At 45.9% G+C, this 24,757-nt stretch overlaps 1 protein-coding gene across 2 annotated transcripts in view; it reads left to right on the top strand.

The window, feature by feature from the left end:
- The window catches only part of NTAQ1 (N-terminal glutamine amidase 1), a 32,573-nt gene extending 8,186 nt beyond the window's left edge, over window positions 1-24,387 (top strand). The window contains exons 5-6 of one of the 2 annotated variants that reach the window (XM_066578477.1): window positions 16,122-16,246; window positions 23,676-24,387. In XM_066578477.1, coding sequence (XP_066434574.1) covers window positions 16,122-16,246; window positions 23,676-23,782 — 232 coding nt within the window. In that variant the 3' untranslated portion in view covers window positions 23,783-24,387. Of the gene's footprint in view, window positions 1-1,116; window positions 1,455-16,121; window positions 16,247-23,675 lie in introns of those variants that run through there. The other variant, XM_066578478.1, reaches the window with a different exon arrangement.
- Window positions 24,388-24,757: the final 370 nt, after the last annotated feature.

Raw genomic sequence — 24,757 nt, 5'->3', positions numbered from 1 at the left:
TGTGTAGTAGAAAATGAAAGTGGAAGGATTTCTTCCACAACAGGAGTCGGGGGTCGTGTGACCGCAGGGGGTTCCCTGCTACAGCACAGCTGGAGGGTCATGCTAGACTCTGGCCAGCTCTGCTAGTGACTAATGTCACTTCAGGGGTTGCTTCCCTCTGCACATGGGGCTCCTAAAAGAGAAAAAAAACAAAACATGTGAATGTCCCCTAGAGGTCTTATATAATGTCATGGGGGACATAGATAGTAAAAAAACATGATTACATAAATAAGTAAAACAAAATTCCAGAATAAAACAACAATATATACATAAGAAAGAAAATAACCCAAAACCCACACCAAGCAAAAACGTCGCTATAAGCGCCCTGTAATCGAAAACCATACATATTATATATCAAAACGTCCGAAACAAAATGAGGAACCCTTTTCTGTACTTTAGTGTATATTTTAGTGTAAATATACTAATTAAAAAAAAATAACTAGAAATTAGAGATGAGGGAACCTACTCGTTTCGAGTAATTACTCGATCGAGCACAGCGATTTTCGAGTACTTCCGTACTCGGGTGAAAAGATTCGGGGGAGGCGTGGCGGAGCGGGGGTTAGCAGCAGGGAACAGGGGGGAGCCCTGTCCCTCCCCCACTCCCCGCTGCAACCCCCCCACTCACCCACGGCACCCCCCGAATCTTTTCGCCCGAGTACGGAAGTACTCGAAAATCGCGGCGCTCGGGCAAAAAAGGGGCGTGGCCGAGTAGGTTCGCTCATCTCTACTAGAAATGTTTTAAAAAAATCTTTATTTTTTAGCTTTTTACCCCCATTAAACTAAAAAAGGGGGAAAAAAAGTCAGTGAAAAAAGTATGAAAAAATCGCCCCATAAGTCATGGGACAAAAAACGCAGCAAAAATAATTTTGATAACTAAAGGAAAAAAAATACTGCAGTAAAACCACCACATGGGTAAGATCCCTAAAAAGTGTCTGGTCCTTAAGGTACAAAACAGCCTGGTGCTTAAGGGGTTAAAGAATAGTGACTTTACTTTTTACCCGTATTTTAGAGACCCAGGAACTGCAACACATTTTGGGCCTAAATTGGACAAACCGTTGTGAGATTTGCTTTTTGAAGTTTCAGGTATCGGGAACATTCCCACTGTGTGCTTCACTACACTATGGGATTCCGTCTGGGAGTTACATCACGGTGTTGTGACCGAAGCCCTGACTGGAAGCCAATGGAACCTTTTACTGTCATTACTGTTTGATAAGGGTTCTTTATTTCTGTTCTATTTGGAGTATAGAATAGTGTGCTTTACTCCAAGTCAGGGTTCACACGCGTCATGGAAAACCTGGAACTGTTATGGAATTTTCTGATTGGTCACAGAATGTTTCCGGAGTCTTAAGGGTTGAATTTGCTTTTTTAATTATATTAAATATAATTATTATTAAATTAATAATTTCTGAGGTTCTTGTGTGTTCTTTTTCATTATGTTCCTCCAAAACTATTTCTTCCATTAAAATCCAGTATTGTGTTTAACACTATAGATCGGAGGAATAAAGAAATTGTTTTGCGTAAACAGAACTAAAAACAAACAAGAATCTCAATACTCAGTTTAAAAAAAAATAAAAAATATATATTTCAGATTTTTAAAGTGCATTGAAGTTTTGTTCTCAACCGGCCTCTCATGGTTGGGGATTTTTTATTAAAAAAATAAGTTAAACTATTTAACTGGAAATAGCTTGGCTTAGCGGGTGGGGCGTGTCTCTTATTATTTTTGTATATAAACAATAAACCTTTTGATTGAGTGTATTTCGAGTTCCGCGAATGTCATGAAAAAAAAAAAATTTGTATGAACCATGAAAGTGGTGTCTGTTTTTACTAATGACAGTGAATTTTTCAGTTTGAGGGTTCAGTTACAACGCTTTTTGGAACCCCTAGACAGAATCTCACAGCATAGTGAATAACACTCCCTTAGTAACTTGGAGTCTATAGGAGACTCACAACTCGCTTTTGTTTTGCATGACCATAAAGGGAGTCCCACCACCATTTCCCCTTATTTTCCCCATGATATAAGGATTGTCTATTATGTTTTGTTAGCAACATTTTTATCTGAAGTACACGTGGCTTTAAGAGGGACTTGGAGGGGTGTGGATGGGATGGGACTTAACCCTTTCCAATCCAATTTGTATCCTGGTTTTCCTAGGGGGCTTACTCTTTTTCTGCCATTATACAATGGTGCTATCTGCTGGCTAAAGCCAGTACTGCATGAGGTGACACATTGGATAGGCTCTGACAGCAGAGAGGCTGGCAGTATACAGTAAGAGAACCCCGACGGATGTTTTCCAAAATCGGAGCTGTACAGCCTTAAATCATAATGTCTTCAGAGGTGAGACAGGGGATTGTGAAGGGTTAAGGTCCCAGAGTTTGCAGTAGTATGGCGGTGGCAGAGCTGTGAGGAGCGTCCTAGCGAGATGTCTGACCTTATTCCCTACAGGAGGTCTTAGCCCGCTGTTGCCCAAACATGTCCTTCAGACAGTGAGAGACTGACTGGAAAAGAGAAGGAATCTAATTCCACTACATCAATACAAACCAGTTGAGTGCTTCACCAGGCCGCACCCTCTTGAAGTCAAAGACTTACATGAATACAGTTACTTGTTTGCCCGATGGCGAGTAAATCAGTTAGTTCTTCAGCAACATGTGGCCCTCACATTCCTTGACTAGGGAGCTGCAGGATTTGAGGCTACCCCCCAACCCAGGCCAGATGGCCCATAGCCCTACACCTATCTCCCATAGCCCTACACCTATCTCCCCAGCCTGGGGCATTTCCTAAAGAGTTCTGCCAGTGAACTCTTTAATGAGCCTAACCTGGACAAGGAGGATGGGCACTTCCCACTACCCATCCTCCGCACACGTGTGTGAAGCTTCTACCACTGTAATTGGGGCTTAATGCCAATGAGTACAGGCCATTCCGGCAGCAAAAATCATCTATAGCGCAGGCTGCAGATGTAGCAATAGTTTCACTTGAAACTTAAACTGTGATACTGAAAGCTATCTTAACATATATCATTTGCCTTTTTTAATAGCTTTCCAATGGGGTTGTTGTGTTAAGATAACATCTGCTGTTCCATGACGGGTGTTTTCCAGGTTCGGGATACACCAGGGGGGGAAGCAGGGCAGAAGCCGCTGGTCTGACCCCTGTGTAGCGGGCGGCGCTTGTAACTATGACCGTATTTATCTGGGGTTCTTCTCGCTCCAAAGAGTTCAAGGATTGGGAAAAAATTAGTAGGATTTTGACTGGCATATTCTGCAGAATGTATAAGCATTTAGGCTGAATGACCATTTAAATCAAATTAACCCCTTAGTTACTACCCATACGTGTTTTCACATCCTGGGTGTCTGGGCTTTAATCTACACGGCTGTAAAAACACACCAGCTCTGTAGACTCGGGCCCCGGGGTCTGTGTGTGTGACAGCTCCCTGCTGCCGGACACAGCTGATAACTTGGAGCTATTATGGGGGGGATGCAGTGAGCCACTCCTGGTCACGCAATCGTCGCTATCAATGGATAACGGCGATCACATAAAAGTTTTTTGTTTTTTAAAAGTTAGTTTCATCTTCCCTCATGGATCGGATTTAGGAGAAGAGCTGAAATTACTCGCCTTCAGTCTCCACGATGTCTCACAGAGCTCTCGTCTTGCAAGGACCTGACTCCGCCATCTGCGCATGTACGCCAGACGTCAAAATGTTGGCCGCAGGTGGGGAGGGGGACGTGACCTGGAGGTGAACGAGACGGCAACAGCAGCATGAGATCCGCTTGGTACAGGTATTTCAAAAGCAGCATCCACCACACCATAGATGACATACACTGGGCTACTACTGCAGCAAATCCCTGGAACCGCAGCAATGATAAGGCGCAGGTTGAACATGACAAATCCTCGGCGGCTGAAGGAGTTTTTCTCATCACGCGGGTCTCGTTCACCAGCGGCTGTGATAGACGCGCCCACTTCTGCCTTTCTGTCGGAGGAGCTGCAGGCAAAAATGGAAGCAAAGAGCCAACTGCACCAAAGTAGCGGTGAGTCCTGACAGAAGGGAGAAATAAATCCTGACAGCCTGCCAGAGGCAGAGGCACCAGGGGAAGACGTAAATATGCAGGGTACAGCTGCTAGGTATAGCTAGCCTACATCCAAGATGGCGCTGGTCCACCAGCCTCATGGTAGCAGGTCCCCGACTAAGAGCCCGGAGAAACAGAGGCCACAGCCGTCTGGGGGAGAGGAGTCTCAAGGTGCTACAGTGCCGGAAAGTACAGACGGCATAGGAGGCTTACCCTCATCTAATAAACCAGCCACAGAAGCTTTCATCAAGCCATTCTAGCGCTGAGGGACACAATACACGCAGAGTTTAAAGGCCTCTTAACCAAAGTAAATGCGTCCATTTAGGAAATCGATACTAGAACGGATCATACAGAATACAAGATGGTGGAAGTAGTCAAATCCAAGGATGAACTGCTAGATGCCAATTACAATGTGGAAGACATGGTAGTTAAGCTGCAAAATAAACGAGTGGATTTGGAGGACAGGAATAGGCGGAATACTGTTGGGTTCCGAAGGGTCCCAAAAAATATCTCAACAGCTGAAATTACAGGATTTCCAACGCGTCTCATGCGCAAATTACTTCCGAACATGCACGAGAGATGCTGCTATCTTATAGTCCCAATTAAAAGTGCACGATTCGCCCCTACTAATATTTAGCCGCATGAGAGATGGGGATGGTCTTTGTTGGAGAGAGTGTGGACTGAAAGGCTCATTGGCACACATTTTCTGAGTGTGCCCGAAATTGCGCAACTACTGGGGAAACCTATTCGATTTTCTGCAAAAGATGCTAAAATTTAAAATTCCAAAATGATCCCTTTTATTAATAAACCTGCACAAATTCTCTTGGCCTAATAGATACTTGATAGGCCACTCATTCACGATGGCCAATTATAGGAAAACCTTGGAGATCCCCTAGTTCCCCGACAATAGAAGAGTTTGAGAACCGTATGGCAGAACTGTCTTTTGAAAAATGGATGGCCCTCCGCACAAATCCTTTTGAGAAATATCTGGATGCTTGGGATGACAGGTGGATATAATTCCACCAACGATAATATCTATCCTTTACCAGTAGAGATGCCTCGCTACGTTTGATATTTTATGATCTAGATGTTTCTTTGCTTTGTACAAGAATAACAAAAAACTAATTTTGAGGAGAGTATGTGATTTTATTCTAATTTTGGTATGATTCGTATGAGAATAACATCTGTACAAGTGTAGGCAATCTTTTGAGGAGATGCAAATAAGTAACCACCATATGATTTGTGTATCCTCCTGCATTGTTTTCAATAAACAAGAATGTTTTAAAAAAAGAAGAAAAAAACTCAGCCGCATGTGTAGAGGGCCGGAGGGCCCAGGAAATTGAAAATCTCTGGGCTGTCAAAGATGGCGAGAACGGGCAGATGTCACCGGGGTCTGCAGTACGTGGTCCCCAGTCATGTGATCGCAGTTATTCAATGAATAACGGCGATCATGTAATGTTTTTCAAAGTTACAGTTTCATGAAATTGCTTTGTCTGCGGACTCTTCCCCGTCTTCTGCGCATGCGCCTGTCGGCAAAATGGCAGACGCATGCGCAAAATCTGGGGATTGCTCAGGAAATTTAAAATCTTCCTGCTCCAGGCTACCAAAGGTTGCCAAGAGCCTGGAGATGTCACGGGAAGCAACGGTATGCAGTCCCTGGTCATGTGATCCAATGGATAACGGCGATCATGTAGAAGTAAAAATAAAACTTATTTTCACCTTGTCTCACGGATCGTATCCATGAGGGGAGATGAAATTACTTGCCTGAGGCCCACGGACTTGTTCCCCGATGGGATCTTTACCCACGGACTTTTCCCTGCCTCCTGCGCATATGCTTCTTGGCAAAATGGCGGACGCAAGTGTGGAAATTTTAAAATCTTCTTGCTACCAAAGGTAGCCTGGACTAGTGGCGGAGGCTGGTTGAGCGGTCCCTGGTCATGTGATTGCCATTATCAAATGGTATAAAAAGATAGCGATCTACCTTAGGCCCGTCTCTCATGACCGGATAGGAATTGCGGATTCCGCATGTGTTTGATCTGCGGTAATACGCTGATCAATCAAATGCATTGGAATACAGAATTCCGCTCACATTACCGGGTTGGAATTACGTAATCCACTCCCAGAGAACAGAACGCAGCAGGTTCTATTTTAGAGCTGATATCCGCAACATAGAGCCCATTGTGCTCCATGGTTGTGGCTATACTCGCAGCCCATACGCATCTACACTGTGTACAGGCTGCGGGTACGTGCGTCATCGCTAAGTGACGGTGGGGGAAATACAAACAAAAAAAAGGTGTACTGTGCTTGACCTCACATCCGGCCGTGTGAGCTCGGCGTTATAAAGACTGCTACCTGTCATACGTAATTTACAAGGAGCCTCGGGAACGCTCGCCTTCATGCAGTTCCAGGAGCAGCTTGTTGAGCGCCTTCTGTTTGAGACCGCCGCACCTCAGCAAGATTACAAAGCCTCACAGAGCGCCACTTTTTACACCCCATACCTGCCACTGAGGTAAAAAAATACCCCCAATAAAAGTACCAGGTTTGCAGCAAGCATGGGAGCAGGAGGGATACCCGGTTTTATTGCCCCATGTGCCCATCCCAACCAGCCCTCTATAATTACCCCTGTTTTCAGGCACACCACGCAGTTTACATTATTGCTTTTATCTAAGATTTAGGGGATGACAAAAAGATGAAATGGGGCCGGTTCTTTTTAGGGAGTCAATTTTTTTCCCCGCACAAGTGAGCAATGGGGCCTGGAATTTATTCAGTTGTGCCCTGCAATCCAATGGGGCTACAATGGGGGTATTGCTGACCACAGAAGAACTAATACTATAAAATTTGGGGGGCATCTCCACAGTTTTTTTTCCTTCTTCAAACAAAGAAAAGTCATGAAAGTACATTTATGGGAAAAAAAATAATTTTATTTATTTCTCAAATGCTTTATAATACCTCTTGCAAAAAAATGTGGGGTCGGAATACTCAGTACACACCTAGATGAATTTGTTAAGGGGTCTAGTTTTCAAAATGGGGTCACTTGTGGGGGCATTCTATCATTTTGGCACCTTGATAACTCTTCAAGTGAGCAATGAGGCCTGGAAATTATTTAGTTGTGCCCTGAAAGCCAAAGGGTCACCTGCTGCTCCCTCTGGTTTGGCCCCCTTGTCCATAAGAGACATAAGATTAGGGCCACAATGGGTATGTTTGTGAACATAGGAAAAATAGGGGTATCCATTTTGGGTTGCAGATCCTCATTTTCATGTGCACTATAGAAAAAAAAAGCCTGTCTTTAAAATGACACATTTGCAAATATATAAAATTTTATTTTTTTCTCCTCTAAATTGCATTAACTCCTGAAAAGAAACTGTGGGGTCAAAATACTCAGTGAATACATTAACCCCTTAGTGACCAAGCCTGTTTGCGCCTTAATGACCAGGCCAAATTTTGCAAATCTGACACGTGTCACTTTAGCATGGAAAAACACCAGAAAGGTTTTGCATATCCAAGCGATTCTCACATTGTTTTTTCGCCACATGTTGTACTTCATCTAGGCGGAAAAAAAAGACCGATAGAATTTGTTTTTATTTATTAAAAGCGCCAAAATTGGGAAAATTTTGAAAAAATCGGCATTTTTTTCACATTTCCAACTGCAATATCTCAAATATGTGCAAACATAATATAGAAATTTTTGTTAAGATATATATTTCCATCCGTTTACTTTCTTTTTGGCGCACATTGGAAAAACTTTCATTTTTTTTTAACCATTTAGGAGACGTACAAATTTAACATTACTTCTTAGCATTTTGAGGAACACTTTGTTTTCCTACACCAAACCAAGATTGGAAAGGGTCATAGGAGTCAAAATGATAGATACCCCCACAAGTGACCCCATTTTAAAAACTACACCCTTTAACGTATTCACTGCGGGGTGTCATGAGTATTTTAACCCCACAGTTTTTTTTTTTAGGAGTCAATGCAATTTAGAAGAGAAAAACAAAAATTTCATATTTTTGCAAATATGTCATTTTAAAGACAGGACTTTTTTCTATAGTACACGTGAAAATTAAGATTTGCACCCCAGAATGGATAAGCCTGTTTGTCCCGTGCTCAGAAACATACCCATTGTGGCCCTAATCTTACGTTTGGATGCACAATGGGGCCCAAAATGAAAGGAGCAACCGGTGGCTTTCGGAACAGAAATTTTGCTTGAAGGAGATTTAGGTCCTATTGCACACTTGTAGAGAGCCATTGAGTGACCAAAACGATGGAGAACGCCCACAAGTGACCCCATTTTGAAAAGTAGACCCCTTAACAAATTTATCTAGGGGTACGATGACTTTTTTGACTTCACAGTTTTTGAATGAATCTAAGCCAAGCCGAAGGAAAAAAATTACGATTTTCATTTTTTCGGTAATTGTCATTTCAAAAGCAGGTTTTTTTTTTGTATCGCACATATATGAATGAAGACTTGCACCCCTAAATGGATACCCCTGTTTGTCCCGTGCTCAGAAACATACCCATTGTGGCCATAATCGTATGTCTGTATTCACAATGGGGCCCAAAATGAAAGGAGCAACCGGTGGCTTTCGGAACAGAAATTTTGCTTGAAGGAGATTTAGTCCCCATTGCCCACTTGTAGAGCCATTGAGTGACCAAAACGATGGAGAACCCCCTCAAGTGACCCCATTTTGAAAAGTGGACCCCTTAACGAATTTATCTAGGGGTACGATGACTTTTTTTGACTTCACAGTTTTTGAATGAATCTAAGCCAAGCCGAAGGAAAAAATTATGATTTTCATTTTTTTGGCAATTGTGTCAATTTAAAAACAAGGTTTTTTTTGTACAGTGTACATAGGAATGAAGACGGTCACCCCAAAATGGATACCCCTGTTTGTCCCGTGTTCAGAAACATACCCATTGTGGCCCTAATCTACTTAAAGGAAACATAGCTAGGCCTATAATGGAAGGAGCACCCGTTGGATTTCAGGGTACAACGGAATAAATTCCAGTCCCCATTGCCCACTTGTAGAGCCATTGAGCGGCCAAAATGATAGCGAACCCCCACAAATGACCCCAATTTGAAAACTAGACCCCTTAACAAATTCATCTAGGGGTGTACTGCGTATTTTGACCCCACAGTATTTGAATGAATCTAAGCAAAGCAAAAGGAAAAAATTACGATTTTCATTTTTTTGGCAATTTTGTCAATTTTAAAAACAGGGGTTTTTTTGTACAGTGTACATAGGAATGAAGACGTTCACCCCAAAATGGATCCCCCCGTTTGTCCCGTGTTCAGAAACCTACCCCTTGTGGCCCTAATCTACTTACAGGACACATGGCTAGGCCCATAATGGAGGGAATGCCCGCTGGATTTCAGGGCAGAACTGAATAAATTCCAGGCCCCATTACCCACTTATACGGAAAAAAAATGGACTTCCTAAAAATACCCCCCCCCCCCCCCCCCCCCGCCATCCCCATTTTTTGACATTCCCTAAATATTAGATAAAGGTAATAATATAAACTGCGTTTTATGTCCGAAGACAGGGGTAATTACGGAGGCTGCTTGGGATGGGCACATGGGGCAAGAAAACCGGGTATCCCCCCTCCTCATGTATTTTGGGGGGTATTTCGTGACCTCAGCGGTGGGGATGGGGTGTAAAAAGTGGCCCTCTGTGAGGCTTTGTAATCTTGCTGCGGTGCGGCGGTCTCACAGAGAAGGCGCTCAACAAGCTGCTCCTGGAACTGCATGAAGGCGAGCGTTCCCGGGGCTTCTTGTAAATTACGGATTACAGGTAGCGGTCTGAATAACGCCGGGCTCACAAGGCCGTAGGTGGAATCCGCTTGTGGAGGCCCGCAGCGGGTCCCGGCTGTGACCCTGTGTACGGCCGCGTAATGTACTGTGCATAACTGCGTACTCACACAGACGGTCATGCGCAGTACTTTTTTTTTTGTTTGCATTTCCCGCGCCGTCGCTTAGAGATGACCCGGGTACCCGCAGCTCATACACAATGTATTTGCACATGGGCTGCGAGTATATCCGCCGTCATAGAGCACAATGGGCTCTAGGTCGCGGATATCCGCAGTAAAATATAGCATGCCGTGTTCTGTTTCTGCGAGTGGATTCCGTAATTCCCACTCGCTAATTGGGGGGGAATTGTGTAATCCAATGCATGTGATTGATCCGTGGATTACCGCTGATCAAGCGCATGCAAAACCCGTAATTCCTCTCCGGTCATGCATGACCGGCCTAATGTTAGATTGCTGATGGATAACGGTGATCATATGACTGGAAACCGCATACAGCGGTCCCCAGTCATATCTCCCTGCACTCGGCTATCTGTGACAGCCGGGTGCAGGGAGATTTTGAATTTGCCAGGCTCGCCGTCTTTCTCCACATCGGCGCATGCGCAGAAGCCAGCGGGGGTCCTGACACCGGCCGGAGGACATCGGCGGACCTGAGGTGAGTATGTTCACCTCCCCTCATGGATCCGATCCATGAGGGGAGGTGAAACTTTTCTTTTTTTACACTTTTTTTCACTTTTCCGCGATCGTCGTTATCCATTGGATAACGACGATCGCGGTCCCCGCTGACATCTCCTGCCTCCCGGCTACCTACAGGAGCCGGGAGCCAGGAGATTTTAAGTCTCCCGCGCCGCCGGGCTTTCTGCGCATGCGGCTGACGTAATGCCGCCTGGCGCGCATGCGCAGAAGGATGGCTACGGCGCCCAGAGCATCGGGACAGCGGGGAGTCGTGCGGCGGACCTCGGTGAGTAATTTCAGCTGCTCCGATGGATCCGATCCATCAGAGCAGCTGAATATGTCACTTTTTTTTTTGCAGTTTTATTTACTTTTTTGCGATCGGCGCTATCCATTGCATAGCGCCGATCGCAATGCCGGGGGGGGGGGGGGTCCGAACAGTCCGGGATGACAGCTCCATGCTGTCGGCCGCCTGCGGACACCGACAGCATGGAGCTGTCACGTCCACAGCCCGAGGGGCTTTATTCTCTGCAGGACACATGTTTTTACGTCCTCAGAGAATAAAGCCCACTTCGGGAGGACGTAAAAACACTATGGGCTGGTCGTTAAGGGGTTAAGGGGTGGTGCTTTTAAAATGGGGTCATTTGTGGCGATATCTATCATTCCGACACCTATAAGCCTTTCCAATCTTGGCTTGCTGTAAGAAAACAAAGTGTTCCTTAAAATTTTAATAATGAGAAATTTGTTTAAAAAAAAAAAATCGTAAAAAAAACTAAAGTTTTTTTCAATATGCTTCCAGAATCAAGTAAACTGAATGAAATGTATAGCTTATCAAACATTTGTACAGTTGAAAATGTGAAAAAAAAATGACATTTTATATTTATTTTTTCGACATTTTCCCAATTTTGGCACTTTTAATAAATATTCGCAAATTCTATCGGTCTAGTTTTACCACCTTTATGAAGTACAATATGTGGCGAAAAAACAATGTCAGAATTACTTGGATGTGCAAAACCTTTACGGAGTTATTCTATGTTAAAGTGACAACGTCCGATTTCCAAAATTTGGCCTGGTCATTAAAAGGGATTTTCCAGGAGAAATTCTATTGATGACCTATCTTTTGAGATAGTAGTGTAGTGGCCGACACAGCTCTCGCAGTCATATGGCCAGTGCCTCTATCGCTATGGCAAATAGAGCAGGGGCAGCTTAACCTGGTGCCTCATGCCAATGGAAACTTAGATGACTGTATATATCATTCACTGTCACATTAGCTGATGAGGATTTGATGTTAAATTATTCTTGGGGGGGGGGGGGGGGAATAGGAAAATATTGTAGAAGTTATACCTTTTATCCAAGCTGTTGCAGTTCCTTATATGTCCACTGGATGTCAGTGTTTTATTGGTGTAATTACAGGGAAAGGTTACTTTGGCCTCCTCAAATGATATTTAAGAAAATGCAGTAACATTAATTTAATGGGAACCTGTCAGCAACTAGAAGCACCATAAACTAAATTACAGTGCATATAGTTTAGGTGATGGGAAGACCAGGCTGTATATCATACTTGCCCAGTCCCCCATCCCTGTGGTGTCCCCCAGCCAACTCAGAGGGCACCGTCCATAGAGATAAATGAAAAGATACACATACAGAAAGAGTGTCGCTCCTGGCATGCGCTGACTTTACCGGGGGACCTGATGAATCTGGCACACAGCTCCCTGGACACTCCATCGCCTAAATTGGGCTCCACAACACACGGCCTACAATACACGCGGCCTGGCACAGCCTCCATTATAATGCCCCATGACATCTGTGCAGCAGCGCTGACAGGCTCCACTCTCTGCACGGGGCTGCTGCCGGCTGTGCGGAGGACTTGCGCTCCCACCGGGGCGAGGAGGTATATGTTAGACTCTGTTCACATCTGCAGCCGGGGATTCTGTTTTTCTTTTCTGTCATGGGAATAGGAAAACTGAATGCCAGCTGGGAATGTAATCCGTCCGACGGAATCAAACGACTCCTGATGACCCCCTACGTAGGAAAATGGAAGGGGTGCTGCCAGGCACCCACTAAACTATAGACTAGATAGTTTTCAGCTGCATACTTTGTGAATAACGGTAATGATTCAACTTCCACATAATTACCTATTCTTACAAAATGAGCTGCTAAAAACCTGTCTGCAGCCCGAATAGGTTTGCCAATTTTTAATTTTGGCTCCTACGCACTGCCAAGTTGTGCAGGCCTGACCCAAACGATAAGCACCACAACTTGCTTCACTTGCTGACAGGTTCCCTTTTAATGTTTTATTTTCTGTTTTTTGATAAAAGTTGGTTTTAGAGTTAATTGTTTTTTTTGGCCTCCACTTACCGGCACGGAGATACTTCCATCAGCTATACGATAAGCTCCTGGGCTCAAAGTGGGGGATCTGCTGAGTCCGGGGATGTAAATGTTATACTCGCCTGCCCTGCTCTTCCCTATTGCAATTGCATTCAGGCGCACACTAAATAGTCCTACCATTCTGCGCACACAATGGAACGATTAGTTTGCACATGCCACAATTAGGGCTGAGCGATTTTACTTAATTGATTTTGAGGCTTAAACCCTGATTCTATTTTTTTGTTAAAATTATGAAATTGAGAATAGCCCCACCCCGTGTAGGCACTGCACTGTGTGGCGGGCAGGAGTGGGCGCCATGATATTGGGCTTCTCTAGATGCTGGTGTACAGCTTCACGTGACATGCGCTGCTCTAGGAGACGACTGCCCCGCACATTATATAGTACTGAGCCGCGGTCTATATGATTGTACTGCAGCGTTATTGTCAGTCCAATGGAACTTTCTCTGTGTGATTGTAACACCGATATAAGTAAGTGATTACAATATCAGAGCAAAAGGAGAATTTATTACAGAAAACTGACCACTGTGATATGGAGGGCATGGAGGCTCTAGTACCCTGTTGTACCGCCCCTAGCTTGGATACAAGATGTGATATGGGCAGGCATGGAGGCTCTAGTACCCTGTTGTACCGCCTCTAGCTTGGATACAAGATGTGATACAGGCAGGCATGGAGGCTCTAGTACCCTGTTGTACCGCCTCTAGCTTGGATACGAGATGTGATACAGGCGGCATGGAGGCTCTAGTACCGTGTTGTACCACCTCTAGCTTGGATACAAGATGTGATATGAGCAGGCAAGGAGGCCCTAGTACCCTGTTGTACCGCCTCTAGCTTGGATACAAGATGTGATACTGGCAGGCATGGAGACTCTAGTACCCTGTTGTACCGCCTCTAGCTTGGATACGAGATGTGATATGAGCAGGCATGGAGGCTCTAGTACCCTGTTGTACTGCCTCTAGCTTGGATACATGATGTTATACGGATGGGCATGGAGGCTCTAGTACCCTGTTGTAGTGCCTCTAGCTTGGATACAAGATGTGATACAGGTGGGCATGGAGGCTCTAGTACTCTGTTGTACTGCCTCTAGCTTGGATACAAGATGTGATACTGGCAGGCATGGAGGCTCTAGTACCCTGTTGTACCACATCTAGCTTGGATACAAGATGTGATACTGGCAGGCATGGAGGCTCTAGCACCCTGTTGTACCGCCTCTAGCTTGGATACAAGATGTGATACTGGCAGGCATGGAGGCTCTAGTACCCTGTTGTACCACATCTAGCTTGGATACAAGATGTGATACGGGCAGGCATGGAGGCTCTAGTACCCTGTTGTACCGCCTCTAGCTTGGATACGAGATGTGATACAGGCGGCATGGAGGGTCTAGTCCCCTGTTGTACTGTCTCCCTGTGGAGACATTCCAGTGACCCCCTCCCCTTTATTTGTGCGGCCGAGCATTATCCTGCTGGATGCCTCTTGGAAGCCGCCATGAGAGGAACACACGTGGATGCAGGATGTCCTGAACATATCGCTGAACTGTCATTGTCCCTCGTACCACTACTAGGGGTGACCAACTGTCGTATGAGCTGGCCCCCCAGACCATCACACCAGCAAAGGCTTCACAGCAAAGGCAGGATTGAGACGCTCACCCCGAGGTCTCCACCAAAGTATACGGTCAAGGCAGCATCAGTGAATTAAAAAGTCCTATTTATTCCTCCATAGTAAAACAGCCAGCGACACTTTGACCTACATACACAGGTCTTTATCAAGCTCAGCTAGGTCTCCAGGCACGAACATGGCCGTTGTCGGTGCCCAAACAAAACCTGGATTCCTCAATGAAGACACCCCAGTACCACTCAATTGCGTCCAGATTAATCATTCATGATACCACTACAAAAAGAGGTGACAGTGGATATCAGAGGCCATACACATAATGGGTGCGGTGATATGAAATATCCTCCAGCCAATCACCTTGAAATGGTTCCAACAGACACAGAGGCCTGTAACTATGGCGCCCCCTGTCTCTGGATAGAGGACAATGAAACCGTTGGAGCTGCTCACACTTGTCGGATGATCAGGCAGTCCTCTCTACTGGTGGTCTTTTTTTAAAGCTTCTACTCAGGTTCTCCACGTTGATATAATATGTAGCAATGAGCGGGTTGTTCCACTGAACGAATTGGGCGATAATCATTCAGTGTGAATGCAAAAAAATCTCTCACTAGTCGTTCGCGGTTGGGGCGTTGGCTCGCTGGCTTCTCGTTCCCTGCACATAGCGAGAAGCAGAAAAGGAGACAGCGAGCCGGCGGCAAGTCTGTCTGTGTAAACCTTCTGCACGTGCGGTGGCGTCAGCACTACTGCACTTGTTTAAACAACTCTAGGCTTGTGTAAAAGGGCCTTTAGCAAGGCACACCGTGATTTTAAGTTATCAGTGAGGCTTATTTACACTTTAAATTACTTTACAATGGGTTTTGTTGTGTTGATAAGAAAACAATAACTTCTAAGGCCTCATGTCCACGGGGAAAATCAGGCCTGCTCCGGATTCTCCATGGAGAATCTGCAGCGGGTCTCTCCTGCCCCGCGGACATGAGCGCTGAAAATAAGAATAAACTTACCTCTCGCCCGCTCCGGATCTTCCCTTTGCCGCGGCATCATATTCTCTGCGTCGCGGCCGGATCTTCTTTCTTCGGCTCGGCGGATGCGCAGGGCACGTCAGTGACGTCGGTGACGTGCCCCGCGCATGCGCCAGCCCAAAGAAAAAAGATCCGGCCGCGACGGAGAGAAGATGGAGCCGCGGCGAAGGGAAGAACCGGAGCGGGTGAGTAAATTCCGATTTTTGTCTCCCGCGGATCCGGACGGCTTCCATAGGCTTCAATAGAAGCCCGCGGGAGACCCGCACAAAAATGGAGCATGGTCCAGATTTTTTCATGCTCCATTTTTTTTTAAATCCCTTTTATTGACCATCCGCGGGTATTTATCTACCCGCGGGTGGTCAATGCATCCCTAAGGGATGTGGATCCGCGGGCAGGAGAACAGTTAAAATCCGCTGCGGATTTTAATTCTTCTTTTGCCCGTGGACATGAGGCCTTAATGGGTTAAGATAAGATAACTTTCTGCCACGTTTTATCACAATCTGGGTAAAATTGTATTGCATGTCTACGTGTTTTCTTCTAGGAAGCTGAGGCTAATTCCAGCAGACGAGTATCTCAGAACTTTTGCCTCTGACCGATCTCATATGAAAGATGCCAACAATGATTGGAGGAAACCGCCACCCTCTTATCCTTGTATAAAGACTCCAGGTGAGTGCCTTCTCTTCAGGACTAAACTATGGATGAAGTTTCCTCAGGTCATCAATAGTTGATCAGCTGGGTTCACCACTCAGGAACGCTGCTGATCAACTGATTGAAGCGACAGCGGCACTTTGTGAGTTCCGGGGCCATTTCATTCCTTATCGGGCACAGTGCCATACATTGCATAGGGGCTTTGCTTAGCATAGCAGCTCAATCCTGAATGGGACTGAGCTGCTCTCGGGTCATGTTTCTGATGAACGTGATGTCACATGCTGTGACATTCATGTGAGTGCTGCCAGCTATTGATAACCTATCCTGAAATCCCTTTTGTGATCTCTGTAGTCAGCAGCCGCTAGGTATAAGATATATAGTGACGCAGCGTGTCAACCCTCAGGGCTTATTCACACTGACGTATTTGCACGCAAAAATGTTATATGTGCAATACACAGTGTTCTAGAACCCATTGATTTCAATAGGTTCGTTCACAAGCATGTATTTTGCGTGCACAATACACAGCATGCTCTATTTTCTTGCACATTTGCTCAGGGAAAGGGAACAATGTGAAGTCCTGAGACTAATTGGCAATTTCAATGGCTATGAGCATTGTTGCATGATTTTATGCATGCGCAAATGCGTACAATTTGCACACACACGAGATAAAAAATGCAACTGCATGCAAATATTTAACGCCCGATACCCAGTAATGCAGAGAAATGCATGCACTAATATGCATACGCTCATGTGAATTTGGCCTTAAAGGGGTTGTTTGAGTTGCTGAAAAAATTAGCAATGGGAAGTAACTGCCATGAAGTAACAAAAGATCTGCTTGATAATTCCACTTACACTGGACGAGTGTCGAGCAAACGAAGCCCGACTCTCATCCCTGTATCCCCGTGCTCCTGCACAAGAGCTAGCAGAGCAGGCTGGGTCAAGGAGCAGCCAGCAGGGGGCCGGGGCAGTGCAGGAGATTTCTCTCCTCTCGCTCCCCCACCCGCCTCCATTCACATAACACAGGCGCCGTTCGCTATTGAACAGCGACTATTTAAACCGCACAATGAGCGATTATCTTCATCGCTAATCTTTTAGCAGCCCAAAAGATGAGCGATAACGATCATCGCTCATTGTCCAGTTTAAACAGCCGCCGTTCCATAGCCGCTGCGCGTGCGAACCAGCTGTGCTAGTTGCGCGGGGATACAGGGACGAGTGTCGGGCATCGTTTGCTGGGCACTCGTCCAATGTAAGTGGGCCTTTACTGGTATTTCCATCTATTCTTTGTATTCATGTCTGCAGCGATGACATACCTGTATACCCACAAGGCCATTGCAGTCAATCGCTGGTTTGGCGGTTTAGGACACAAAGCTTCTGTAGACCAGCTGAGTTTTTTTTATGATCTTTTGCGGAAGGACAGCTGTAATAAAAATGTGTATAAACCAATTGTAAATTTAAAAATTCTTAAAATTCAAATAAACGAGAAATTGAACAGGGGAAAAATAAGCACCCCACTCACGCCAACACGAAGGGCTTGCTCACATAGGCATATGTGTAATACAAAGTGCTAACTGCCCAATTTTTTTTCTATTGGCCCCACCCACCTTTTTGGTGCGTATTAAATATGCAGCAAATTCACATATTTCATGCTTATGTGCTTTGTAAACGGTGTATTACGCAGGCCACGTGTGTCTGTGTGAGTCCTCATGGTCACTATAGCCCCTCTTTCACTTGAGATTATACATTTTGTACCCCTATGACAGAAACAAAATAAGGGAACCATTCTAATAATTTATTTTGTGTCGATTTGCAAATGTAAAGAAATCCAAATTGTTTTTCTTCTTGTTACTTGTACTCTTTACTCATTGTAAACTAAAAACAACAAAACCTTTTTTTTTTTATTTTTTTTTTTAAATAAAGGTATTAAGAATCAACCGTGTATATTATAAAAGGTGCAGAAAAAAGTTGCGTCATTTAGGACTAAAATAGTCAAATTTAAGCCGCCTGCACAAGGGCGGAAATCCCGCGGTGGGATTTCCCGCGGGATTTCCGCCACTGAAAGCCTGCATAGGAGTGCGTTGCAATACGCACTCCTATGCAGACGGCCGCGGTTTGGCCGCGCGGCAAACAAACCGCGGCATGTCCTATTTCTGTGCAGGGCTCGCAGAGCCTCGCACAGAAACGTCACTCACCCAGCCGCCGGCTCCAGTGTGCGCATGCGCCGGCTGCCCGTCAGCCGGCACATGAAAGAGCCGGGGCCGCCGGGCACGGGTGAGTACGCGCTCCTCCCTGCAGGCGCTCGGGTCGGGTCCCGCGGCGAGAATTCTCGCCGCCGGATCCGACCCGCCCATCTGCAGGCGGCCATACTCCTAGTTGAATAGTCACTGCACTTTGAACAAACTTGTGCTTATGTCCTAACTTGCAAAAGTGCAAATTATTTTATTTGCCTAAAATGACATTCTGTGCTGAAAAATCCCTCTAAAGTGCTGGCTACTAGGGATCTCTCCTCCTGCTAACTTGCTGTCCACTGCCTGGTAACAAGAAGTAGGGGGGAGGTGTTATGAGATGCTGCCCATAGAAGTCTATGGAGAGGCAAAGGAGGAAAGAGGAGGAAACTGTAGGAGGGAGAGATAAGCAAAGACTCACACAGATGCTGCAGCTTTTAGTAAGTATTTAATTTCTCAGAGCTACTGGATTTACATCTAACCTACTCAGTATTGCTGTATAATGTCCTCCATGCTGCTGTTACTTATGAGGGTGCTACAGAGAGAGATAGGGGAGCAGGATCTCTTCTCTTTGTGTGCAGTATGAGGAGACGTAGCAGCTAGTCTACACCCACCAGCTCATGGAAGACTAACAATTACAGATACAGCCTGCAGAGGAGAAAACTGGTGATAATTTCAGGTTACAAGTCATATAATGGACAGATATAATAATAATAATAATAATCCTTATATAGCGCCAACATATTCCGCAGCACTTACAAAAACAAGGGGATACAGAAAGACAGACAAAAATACAGAAACCACGGTTTTGTGTAGTAATCAATTGATGGAAACAGTAGGGGTGAGGGTCCTGCTCCAACGAGCTTACATACTACAAAAAATGGGCTGATACAGAAGGTAAAGGGGCTGGAGATGGGTAAGGTATGGCGAGGTGGAGAGTGAGGGATGCTATACACACATACAGTGGTCAGACTTAAGCCTTGTGGTGGCTGAATCGGTATGACTGCAGGTGCCGGTTGATGGCGGCTAGCAGGGATTGCAGTCAGAAGGACAGGGAGCATGTTATCAGGAGGAGTACAGAGTGATTTGGTTTAGGAAATATGATATGCCTCCCTGAAGTGGTGTATTTTTAGAGCACGCCTGAAGTTTTGTGAATCAGTGATTGCCCGGATAGTTTGGGGTAGCGCATTCCAGAGGACTGGTGCTGCTCTGGAGAATTCTTGGAGGCAGGAATGAGAGGTTCGAATTAAAGGGGCACTCAGTCTGGTTTCGTGAGTGGAGGGAGCGGGCTGGGTGGTGGATTGAGATGAGGGAAGCAATGTAGGGTGGCGGGGGGCTGTTGAGAGCTTTACGGATAAAGGTAATGAGTTTAAATTGAATTCTGTATTTAACGGGCAGTCAATGCATTTACTGACACAGGGCAGAGGCGTCCAAGATAGTGTTATTCCTCAAGTATATACAGCAGCTTATTCTGAAAGGTCATCTGGAAGTGAGGAAGGTTTTAAGGGGTTTAGAGATGAGCGAGCGTACTCGGAAAAGCACTACTCGCTCGAGTAATTTGCTTTATCCGAGTATCGCTGTGCTCGTCCCTGAAGATTCGGGTGCCGCTGCGGCTGACAGGTGAGTCGCAGCGGGGAGCAGGGGAGAGCGGGCGGGAGAGAGGGAGAGAAAGATCTCCCCTCCGTTCCTCCCCGCTCTCCCCTGCAGCTCCCCGCTCCGTGCCGGCACCCGAATCTTCAGGGACGAGCACAGCGATACTCGGATAAAGCAAATTACGCGAGCGAGTAGTGCTTTTCCGAGTATGCTCGCTCATCTCTAAAGGGGTTAAATAAAAATAAAAGCTTTTTGAAATTGATTGAAACAAAGTGATTACTTTTTGGTATAACCACCAGAAGACACAACTATGTAAGAGGCGCCAACCACAAAAGCGGGGTTACGCTGCAGCTCAGTTTCTGAGGGCCCCTGATTTCAGACACACACTAGTCCTGAAGGCAGCCGTTGTTCTCTATTAATTGGCTTATGAGGGCGAGTTTCAAAATCTCTCTGGCTCGTCATGATCCGCGCTGGACGGAGATGTGACAGATGTACTCGTTTTATATAAACCTGCTGAGAACTGTTTACAGCCTTCACCTCACAAACATCAGGCTGTGATCAATATGGCTGCTGCACGTGTTACACATCGCTGGGCATTTGTGCTTATGACCTATAGCAGTGATGGCGAACCTTTTAGAGACGGAGTGCCCAAACTGCATCCCAAAACCCACTTATTTATCGCAAAGTGCCAACATGTCAGGGGGCGGAGCTTATCACGACGTATGATTTTACCCCCGTCGTTATAAAAAGCACACGGCCGCTTCAAAATAGACCGGGTGCAGATTGTGACTGCTTTTTAGATGCGGAAATACTGCGGAATTTTCCACGGTAATTCCTGCCATGTGTAAACATACCCCAGCGGTAATAGGAACACCCCACGGCGACCCCGGCGATAATAGGGACACCCCAAGGCAGCCCCGGCGGTAATAGGGACACCCCCCAGCGGTAATAGGGAGACCCCAGGGACACCCCACGGCGGCCCTGGCGGTGATAGGGACACCCCACGGTGGCCCCGGCGGTAATAGGGACACCCCACGGCGGCCTGCAGTAGTAATAGCGCCCCTTCCCCACCGAGACCCATATACGTACCATCCTCCTCTACTCGCCGCTGCTGCTAGCGCTGATCCCAGGTACACACTGTGACATAATTTGTGCTGCCGGACGCCTTCGGTACTGGCGTATCTTGTCACCACCCGAAGCTAGGGGTATGACAGGGTTTCCATGCAGGAATGCTTTTGTTACACCCCTAGCTTCTGATTGGCTACTTGCAAGCAGGTTCTCGCAGCAGCGTGTGCCAAGCTTTTTGCCTGGCCTCCAGGGTTACGCCAGTGCCCCCACACTCATGACACAGCGCTCCCAGCCACCCCCGCTGCTGACACTGTGCTCCCAGCGCATCACACTCATGATAGTGCGCTCCCAGGCCCACCTTACCCCTGTGGCCGCTGTCACTGTACTCCCCGCTGTCCCACTCAATGCCGGCTGTGTATGGCCATGTGCCCCCGCGGCCACTGTCCTTCCCGCTGTTAGCCTGCATGCCGCCGCTGTTGTTTCCCCCGCGCGCCGGCCCAAGAGGACACTGACAGCGGGAGACGAGTCCCGCTGGTGCACACTGACAGTGGCGCAGCAGGCATGGAATATGCCGGCCCGCCGCTGCAGTGAAGAAGGGAGCGCGCCGGCCCGCCAGGACTAACAGCGGGGGACCAGTCCCTGCCGCGGAGCAGGCAGGGAAGATGCTGGGCTGCTACTGCAGTGAAGAAGGGAGCGCGCCATGGACACTGACAAGGCAAAGAGGGAAGACCGTCAGGGAAAGGTGAGGGAGTACGCCGAGGACATATCTCACCTGCCAGGGCCATTCGTCCTTTCTGCCGGTATTCAGTAAGTGATGAGCGGCCGATGGTGACGCGTGCCAGCAGGGAGGGCTCTGCGTGCCGCCTCTGGCACGCGTGCCATAGGTTCGCCACCACTGACCTATAGGAATGATGGCTATTGATGACATATTCAAGTTAAGGTTTAATAAACTAAGCCTGGAGTAGTGATTAGTGAAAAGTTCAGTTCGGACAGTTTGACGAATTTCTGCCAAAAGATTCTGTTCCAGCTGAGCTGAAACTTGACCAATCCTGTGTACGAGCCATAAAAGCCCCGTATAACACTCTTAGGTCACCATGGAGTGCATCTAAGTACTTCTGAGCTGTTTTTAAGGCACATTTAATGGAGAAGAAGGAAAAGATTCTTCCTCTGACTTTTGTCCTTCTTCTAATTTTTTTTCTTTTATTTCCCTTTTCTTGTTTTTGGATCAGTGGTGGTCCCACTGTTGAGACCCCGCTGATCGCTATGACCTCTATGCATCAATCTTCAGATGTTTGTTTTATGTACATTTTGCATAGAAGTTTGTCTTGTGTACATATTTGGTTTTAATTCAGTTTTATGCAGACAGTGATAAAGGACCTGTCACAAAGTTCTTAAACCCCACCCCCAAAACAAAGTATGAAGTTCGAAATGCTTTAAAGACTATGTACTTGAGATGCCATACCATGTCTGAAGGAGCCCCAGTACCTATCCAATCTATCTTTGTTTATTAACAAACAGGGTCTAAAAAGGTTCAGAGTTGAGTCCAATGGGTATATTTCTCAGTGTTACAGCTAACCACACCTCTGGTTTGATTGACATCCAGTCAACCCCCCACCTCCATTCCCCTCCTGCCTGCCTCCCAACACAATCCTGCACCTATGGAGTGCATGAGCAGAATCGTGGCTTCAACTCCTCGCTGGGATTGCGCATGCACTAAAGTAGTGTGAAGTCCTCATGCTGCCTTGATGCATGCAAAAAGGAGGGGAGTTTAGACTATTGATCTGTTCATTTGCCCAATAGTGGCACTGACCATTTAGGTGTAGTGTATGGGGTAAGATGAAGACAACGTGGAGGGCCTGCTTGGTTATCAATCAACCATGAGTCAGGGTGCAAGGATGGAGAGCGCCACCCTGGTGACATTATTCACGTCATTTATATAGCTGCCGGTTAGTCTTCTAATCCGGATTGCACAGGTAGATTGTCGATTTTAGAAAAAAAATCACATAGTAAACTCCTCCTACCTGCACTAGGGGTTCTGGTATTTTAGGGGTGTAAATGCTTGTAACAGGTTTCCTTTAAATTAATGTAAACTATGACAGCAGCAGGAGAGGAGTGTTCTGATTCCGCTGGGGAGCAGTGACTTGCTACTAAAGTAACTATAGCGGGTTATGACCCCACTGTAGGCAATAAAGTCGTCGGATCCAAAACCTTGTGGCTAATTGAATCGTAGAAAGAATGACAGCAGCAGAAGAGGAATATACTGATCTTGTGGGAGGCAGTGACCTGTTTACTTATGGGAGTAGTATTAAGGACAGGACTCCATGCCTTAATGCAAAGAACTGAGACCAGTGGGATCCACAGAGGGATCATGGAATCGTAACCCAGCAGCACAGAATATTTTGGGAGATAGGCGTGTTCATTATTTTGGACAGGGCTGCAGGTGATGCGGGTCATAGAAAATGATAAAGTATTGCGTACTGGGAACTGATGTGCAACTCTGAAATCTGTAACCAAGTTGTCTTTGCAACCTATCTTTTTTTTTTTTTTTTTTCCCTCCTCTACAGAATTTTCTATGAACCTCGATGACTTCATCAGCATGGACCAACGAGTAGGTTACGGCACCGTGTACACATTGAAAGCTTTCACAGAGCGTTTCGGTATATCTGTCTGACGTATTGCGCTGCTCTAGTTCATGAGGACAATCTGTTGAAACAAGCCATTGTGAAGAACACTATTCCACCGTGCATAATTTATTAGAGACTTTGTAAATGCTCCACTGCTCAACTGACTCCTACAGTGGGACCTGCCAAGACTATATTTAAAGGAACACTACACTTAGAAGAAAAAGGGAAGAAGAAAACTTTCTGCAAGCTTAACTGGGAGAAAAAGCCAGGTGTATTGCCCTCGGGGGACTCGCCCTCGTTGGCTAAGAAATCTAAAAGGGGTGGGGGTAGTATGCCATAGAGCCACGTGACTTATGCTCTATTCCCCCCCCTTCCCCCTTCATATTCTTTGTAATTTTCACCAGCACTGGAGAGGGGGAGGGGGGGTCTGGGGTAAAGGAGAATTGGTTTATTTTTTTTTTTAAAGGAGGGGTAAATTTTATAAAGAAAGTTGTGATCGAGCAGCTATTTTTATATATGAGGGTAGAATAATAGACCACATATTTTGGAGATTTTGTCTCCCATTTGACCTTCATTTAGCCTTATTATTTATTCTCTTCTGGTATCTTCTGTTGTAGTTGGACATCAGACGTCTATTAAATGCTTAATTTTATTTGGATTTCTCTGTGATTTATTTCCATTTGGATTTAGATTTGATGAATCATGGTCCCTTCAGTGATTACATACAACTTGTCATTTTGCAACCTCCTCATGCTGCTTTTCGGTTATAAATCCTATCCTGAATGTCTATAAGTATTGCATAAAAGTAGTGATCAAGTGATGAGATCTGTCAATGGATTTAATTTATTAAGACCCACAAATATCCTGGAAACAAACTGGTTCATAGCACTTGCTCTCTTATAATAATCGTAATTGTTCATAATGACATAAATTACTGTTGATGACTATCCTGAAGAATCTCTTGCAATCTTGCAGAGTTATCCCGTCCATGTCCAGGCGCTCTACACGTATGGGATTCCTTG

This window comes from Eleutherodactylus coqui, chromosome 9 (assembly GCF_035609145.1).
Source record: "Eleutherodactylus coqui strain aEleCoq1 chromosome 9, aEleCoq1.hap1, whole genome shotgun sequence".
Taxonomy (NCBI): Eukaryota; Metazoa; Chordata; class Amphibia; order Anura; family Eleutherodactylidae; genus Eleutherodactylus; species Eleutherodactylus coqui.
The sequence above is the reverse complement of the archived record's forward strand: the minus strand, read 5'-3'. Positions and strand labels throughout refer to the sequence as shown.